This window comes from Micropterus dolomieu, linkage group LG23 (assembly GCF_021292245.1).
Source record: "Micropterus dolomieu isolate WLL.071019.BEF.003 ecotype Adirondacks linkage group LG23, ASM2129224v1, whole genome shotgun sequence".
NCBI classification, from domain to species: domain Eukaryota; kingdom Metazoa; phylum Chordata; class Actinopteri; order Centrarchiformes; family Centrarchidae; genus Micropterus; species Micropterus dolomieu.
Window position 1 is genome coordinate 6,159,739 of NC_060172.1, and position 7,250 is coordinate 6,166,988.

A 7,250-nucleotide genomic window follows, 5' to 3' on the forward strand; every position below is an offset into this window, starting at 1 on the left:
TCCCGCAGTCAGCACTTGTTATCTTATATAAAACATTGTTTGAGTCCCATTTAAATTATTGCAATGTCATATGGTGTAACACTTTTACTAGCTACCTGGAATAAAATACAGTCTTTACAGAAAAAAATTATACGGGTAATGACGTGGTCTGAGCCAAATACCCCCTCGCGTCTATTGTTTCATCGCCTGGGTCTATTAAGACTTACCGAATACAATTATTTCATAATTCTTGTATGATATTTCAGGTTGTTCATATGCTAAATGACCGATTGTGTGAACTTGTCCCAATCAGTCAACCCCAGCATACATATCACACAAGGGAAAAAGAGTTAATTACTGGTAAAATCAGACATTTGAAATGTACGAGCCTGAGTGTAGTCTGTAGAGGTCCGCAGATTTGGAACAAGCTCGAGGAAAACCTTAAATTGGTGCATTCTGTCTCTGTTTTCAAAATAAATCTGAAGGAAAATTTGCTCTTAACATATACTTTTTGATCATTTTGGAAGTGTTATATTTGTTCTGGGATTGATCTTTTGTTTGTTTGTAGTCTTGTGTTTTGTTGTATTTATATTTATTTGTTTTTATGGCGTGAGTTTTTCTCTCTGTTGGGTCTAATATTTAGACTCTGTTGGGAAATAATATTTTATATGTATGTATTAGCATTAACTTCATATTCTATTTTTATTTCCATAATTATTATGTTTTATCAACTTCAGATCAATTTTTTTTTTTTTACTTATTTACTTCTGTATCTTATCTCATCTTGAAATGTGGAAAAACTTTGTTAATGTAACTTTAGTCTCCAAAACTTTTGAAGATGTAATATTTCTAACATGTTTTCAATCTAAAATCATTCTTTCTGTCTTGGCCAGCTGCTGTGGATGATTGGTCAGTTTGAAATTTTCTTTTGGCCAATAGCAGCTCCTCTCGGCCTGGACCAATCAGCGCCGTCGTCGCGCCCGCTCTTCCTTTATAAAGCCGCTGCTCGCAGCCTGTCGGGATTCTTGTTTATCTGTGAACACGGACAAGTTAGAGAGACTAAAATGGCCAGAACCAAGCAGACCGCGCGTAAATCCACCGGAGGAAAAGCTCCCAGGAAGCAGCTGGCCACCAAGGCTGCCCGTAAGAGCGCCCCGGCCACCGGCGGAGTGAAGAAGCCCCACCGCTACAGGCCCGGTACCGTGGCTCTCCGAGAGATCCGCCGCTACCAGAAGTCCACCGAGCTGCTGATCCGCAAGCTGCCCTTCCAGCGCCTGGTGAGGGAGATCGCTCAGGACTTCAAGACCGACCTGCGCTTCCAGAGCTCCGCCGTCATGGCTCTGCAGGAGGCCAGCGAGGCTTACCTGGTCGGCCTCTTCGAGGACACCAACCTGTGCGCCATCCACGCCAAGAGGGTCACCATCATGCCCAAAGACATCCAGCTGGCCCGACGCATCCGCGGAGAGAGGGCTTAAACTCCCCCCCCCCACACCTCTTTACACCACAACGGCTCTTTTAAGAGCCACCTCACTAAAGCTCAAGAGCTCCTTCCTCTGATCCTCTTCATGAAAACCACTATATATTCAAACACTGATGCTCACATCACAGCAAGAAAATGTATCTTTTTATTTACAAAAACTTAATATTTCATCAACAAGTTCAAATAAACTGAAATCAGATCGCTGAGTTCAGCAATTATGACTTTATGCCAAAATGAATCTCCTTCACATCAGGCTGCTTACAATATTGGAAATGTCTTGTTTTGAACAAATGATTTGCCGTCATTTTCAGATTTCTTATAAAAGTAGGCCTATTTAAAAACAGAAATTGGCTACAGCCTGTGAGAAGTTAAATATAAAAATTGAACAAACTGTTAAAATACATTTTCAGAGTATTAGAGCGCTGCTGAAAGAGAGAAGACAGCTAATAAACTACGTTCTTACTGCAACCAATAACCACCAGAAAATAATTGTTCGACCTGCAGAATGGCCCCTGATGAAGCTTCACTGAGGCAGACCGGGTTGTAACAACACCAATTACACATAAGATAGTTAGGTGATCATTTTAGTTCTTACCTGCTTCCTCCCTGATCTGGCACGGTGGTTATCAAGATTTTGAGGTAAGAGTAAATTTTTCCGACCAAGACTACATTTTGTTTAGTGTCTATACACTAAACAGATGTTAAAAATGACACGTGTTGTGCAGAATTTAAACACATGTACTGAGTGTGTTCAGGGACAACACGCATAGTGTCGAATTCAACACAATAGATGTGTAAACTTTTTTAACACACAAATGTGTCATTTTAACACAAGTTGTGTCGGGTCATTTAACACACCGTGGTGTAGCTGACGACCAAAAACTGCAAACAAACGTGTAACACAAGTAAATGTTGTTGCCAGGAAGTAATGGAGAGAAAGATATGTGAAAAAAGCCATTTAATCAATGGTGAAATGTCGACAGGCTACAGAATAAATGAGCACAACAAAATGTTACCGCTCAACTCGACACGTTCATGCAATTCCTAAAAAAATATAGGATATATAACATACATACATAAAACAACAAGTTTGCCTGAGCTTTTGATTTAGGATGTAATAAAAAACCCAAGCATGCGATGACTTAGATGACTACATCATAACTGTACCTTTACAGTACATGGGAAGTGTTTCCAACATAACATAGTTAAAAATAGTGCAAACACATTTTAAATACATGTACAATAAAACCTTTAGGCGTCTTTAAATTGTCAATTACATTAACAGTTGAAATTACATTGTTAATTTGAAAATGAATAAATTAGTGGATTCATTACACGTTCAAAGACAATAAGGACCATCTGCCTTCTTGAGAACTAAACAATCTTGTACCTCGGGTTTAAGTATAGTTCATCTGTATTGATTATTGATTATGTCTAAAAGGCCTGACTGCATCAGACAGCTTGATCATTTCAAATTCTTTACTTTTTTTATAGCATAGGCATATCAAAGTTCTTTACTGTAAGACGTCTTACACACATTAGAAAGGATTCAGCACGAGTTATTTCCCCAAACACTGGCTCTCCTTTGTCGTCTACTTTAAAGTGGCAGAACAGATCCAGTTCTGTAAGTCTGGCCGAGCGCACCAAGAGTGTTTGCAACATGGACAGTGCTGTTCGAAGCAATGCTGTGCTGTGATCAACTCTGCATGTTAAACTTGAAGCACTTCCAGCACAGAACCCGTCACTCTGCTGGTTGGTGTAAAGACCAAAAGACTCGGGAAGCTCCGTGTAAGTGACATGTGGAGTGTGTTTTGCTTATTTGGAGTTTTACAAAGAATTCCCTTTGATCGGAAGCAAAAGGTAAACCATGTTTCCGCCCGGCCTCCAACCGGGGACCTTTTGCGTGTTAAGCGAATGTGAAGGTGATGCTTTCAGGAACACACAGGAAATTGATCTTTCATGCGTATATGCAGTGTTCTGACCGTCCAAAACTAAATTCAGACCAGGTTTATAATCGTTAACGAAAACTAGGTGTGAAAAAACATTTCCTGAAATAAAATAAAAGTGTTTAGAAAAGAACAATAACTCACCCAGAGTACAGTGATTGTCAGCTCCTCTTGTGTTGGATCATGCAGCGATCAAGACTAAAACGAACACTGAAACTAATAAAATCTAAATGAAAACTAAGTGTAAATTTGGAGGTTCAAAAGGTACGTTTACTATCTTCAGTGGGGGCATCGGTCAGAATGCACAGAAGTAAGCCAGGAAACTTGGAATATCCTCTGAACAACGTTTTATTTCTTCCAACTTAAAGGTTGCATTTGTCAACATAATGAGGGGAAAAAAGACACACAAGTTGTTCAATCCGAAAGAAAGCAAACATAAGATTAGAAACTAAACCCACATGTCCATCTCAAGGAAATAAGCAAAGATAAAGATTTAAGCTAAATTTCTCATAAACATAAGGTAAAGAGTAAATCAAACTTCTTGTACCAGAACTGCTGCCCCCATGTGGAAGTGAAAGGGAGTGCAGTCCTTAAATAAAGTGTGACCAGGTGAACTCAGTCTGGTCAATGAGGAGGAATGAAAGGTGACAGCAGGAGCCAATCAGTGATGAGAAAAGAAAGGAAAGGAAGTGAATAAAAATAGAGTGAAATTGGGGTTATTTACTAGACTAAGCATTTTCAACAAATAAAACTTGAACTAGCAAACCTGCTTTAAAAATTATTTCAAACTGAAATTGAAAACAAAATAAAAACTAAGAAAAAATGCTAAACTATAGTAGCCTTGGTTTTATGCTGTGTGAACTCAACTAAGATTTAACAATGAGCTGTTAGTGAGTGTCACCTTCAGGAACACACAGTTACGGGCCAAACGTCCAACTACTGATCATATTTTTCAAAGAAATAACATTATGTTTCCGCCCGGTTTCGAACCGGGGACCTTTCGCGTGTGAGGCGAACGTGATAACCACTAACATGACCTCCCCCCCCATATTCTATACATTCTCTATAGCAGTACTTGTCACTACGGGTGTCATATATTTTTGGCCACAAGCGGGATTTTGGTGGCGCTGTTTCCCCCTTTTGGTCAAAAGTAAGGAGATCAGAACAGACAGCATCTGTTCCAGCAGCAGACACATAAACACAAGAAGTGAGATCTGAAGGTTCATTAGTGTGAATGCTGAATGCTGAATGCTGAAGGCATTCACACTATTGTTATCCAAAGCTTTATTATTATTCTTCCGTATGTTGGCCTTCGATAACTTCAGCATATTTTGTGCTACTACTACAACTTGGTACTACTATTACTACTACTACTACTTTAGAATGTAGGCACTCAGCTGATTGAGATGATGTAATCAGGTCAGTTTGATTGACAGACACACAAGCACACACACAGAAACACACACACACAAATTACAAAATAAAAGCCCTATTGTGTTAATCTTAGTCAGGTTGAAAAAGGCTTCTCAATAGTTCTCCGGAAACCAAATTCTTCCAAATTAAAACCACAGACAGTTAAAGCATCTTAACAGGGAATTCAGGATGAGGCTGATTTTTCAAGATAAAATCCCTCGATGGTGACAAGACGACCTATTGTTTGTGTTATGTCCTATCTGACCTAATGTTTCAAAATAAAACCCAGCTTCTTGAGCCTTCTTGACCTTATTGAACCTTAAAAAGCTCAACAGTTTTGATACATAATAGGCAGTATTCAACTTTTACATATCACAGACTAACTGTCCAACGGCAAGTGGCAAGTGAAGCTGGGAAAACATGTGTCTGACTCCTGGACTGTCAGCACTGGTTCCCCTCAAGGCTGCGTTCTTTCCCCTCTGCTCTCCTCCCTGTACAACGACAGCTGTACCTTCAGTCACCAGACCACCAAGGTCCTGAAGTGTGAAGGATCAGGAGCAGATCTATCTTCCGTCTGTCTGTCTGTCTGTCTCCCCCTTAACTGTCTGCCTGCCTTTCTCCCCCTTAACTGTCTGTCTCTCTATCTTTTTTCTTTTGACCGACTCATTTCAATTTCCATTTATGACAGTATAACACGTTTCATCATTTTAGCAACTTCTTTTAGCTTCCAAGCTCTTTTTTAGTGAACTGCAACCCTAATACTTAATTTTGCATTTGATTTAATTGCTTCTGCATTTTCTGCAATCTTTTGCCGTATTTTTGTGCATTTCAGCTTCTTTGTGCATTTCAATTAAGCTTTTTTGCATTTTCTGCGGTGTTTTGCAATTGTTTGAGAATTTCAGCTTCTTTGAGCATTTGAATTGATCTCTTTAGCATTTTTACGCAGTTTTTTGCAAGTTCGTTCCAGCTTCAGCATTCACACACACCTTCCGCAGGAAGTGCAAATTTTCTAGTTACATTTAGTTGTCATACATTATGTTATTACATTATAACCATCATTTAAACAAATGCAGGGTAAAGTGGGGTAAGACGCCCCCTCTCAGCTCAATGTCTATTTTCTGACACATTAAAGAACATTTTATTTATTTTTTTTGTATCTTTAAGAAGGCCGTGCTCAACATATTATAAAGTGAAATAAATACCTACAGTTGACAAATTAATGCGTATTTAATCAAATGTATTTTTCAGGAAAAACTTTTATTCCACATGGGGTAAGATCTTTCTCTCTAAACAATTGCATAACTGGTCTTAAGGCACCCCTTAATGTATATATATATATATATATATATATATATATATATATATAATATAAATTATTTCCTTTCCACTGAACATACATTTCACTTATCTACAAATTAAAATAATGGCATTAAATCTCTATTTATAAACTAATTCTAAATGTACCCTATATTTTAATTGTCTGTATAGAGTTCATTGTAAGTTGGATGTTAATAAACTCACCTGTCAGGTGTAAAAAATAACATCTTGTTGGTGTAACAGCTGATAAAAGAGAAAACATATAGCCTACTGACAAAAACTGATACTTTTTCTTTCTTTTTAAATTCCAACTTCTCTGTAAACATTACTTACATAATAAACTTATAAAATAATGATTTGACTGGTGCCAGTTTAGTTTACAGCGATCACCTCTGCGTCGTCCAACGAGCTCCAGGCTCTGTGGGCTTCAGCCTGACCCTCCAGAACAGCAGCCAACCAGGACTCCTGATGTGCAAATGAAACCCAGTTTAGCTTTGTTACGCATTTTACTCCCAATAAAAACACGTGGAAAGATGAAGAGTAACATGATAAAGTCTAAAAATACAATAAGAAGTGATCTTCAGTGTTTGTATTAATGTAGAAAACACAGTTGGTCTATGAAATAATACGGTACATTATGATGCTGTGTTGCAGATATTATCTCAGTGCTCTGTGTTACTGCATGTTATATAATTATTTATATTGTGTTATTTGGGGCTCAGCTGGCAGCTCAGAGTGGAAGCAGGTGTTGAAGTTGTACTAATAACTGAGGAAGCCTCTTTAGTGAAGCTGTGGTGGTTCTTAAAAGAACCTTTGGTGCACTGAGTGCTGGATTAAAGAGCCGCTTCACTTCTTGGTCTTCTTGGCTGCAGTTTTCTTTAGCGGAGCTTTCTTGGCAGCGGGCTTCTTGGCCGCCTTGAGCTTTTTAACGGGGGTCTTCTTGGGACTCTTCTTCGCTAGCGGCTTTTTCACGGCTTTCTTCGCCGGTGCCTTCTTCTTCGGGGACTTCTTGGCTGCTGCCGCTGCCGGTTTCTTGGCCGCTGGCTTCTTAGCTGCCGGTTTCTTGGCCGCTGTAACTTTCTTGGCGGCGGCTGCGGGCTTCTTGGCTTTAACGG

At 39.1% G+C, this 7,250-nt stretch overlaps 1 protein-coding gene and 1 pseudogene across 1 annotated transcript in view; one reads left to right on the forward strand and one right to left on the reverse strand.

Annotated features, from left to right (window-relative positions):
• Positions 1–1,658, forward strand: part of LOC123963046 — a 7,392-nt pseudogene extending 5,734 nt beyond the window's left edge.
• Positions 1,659–6,981: 5,323 nt separating this feature from the next.
• Positions 6,982–7,250, reverse strand: part of LOC123963048 (histone H1.M6.2-like) — a 7,521-nt gene continuing 7,252 nt past the window's right edge. Inside the window, exon 2 of the mRNA XM_046039569.1 lies at positions 6,982–7,241. Coding sequence (XP_045895525.1) covers positions 6,982–7,241 — 260 coding nt within the window. The remainder of the gene's footprint in view (positions 7,242–7,250) is intronic.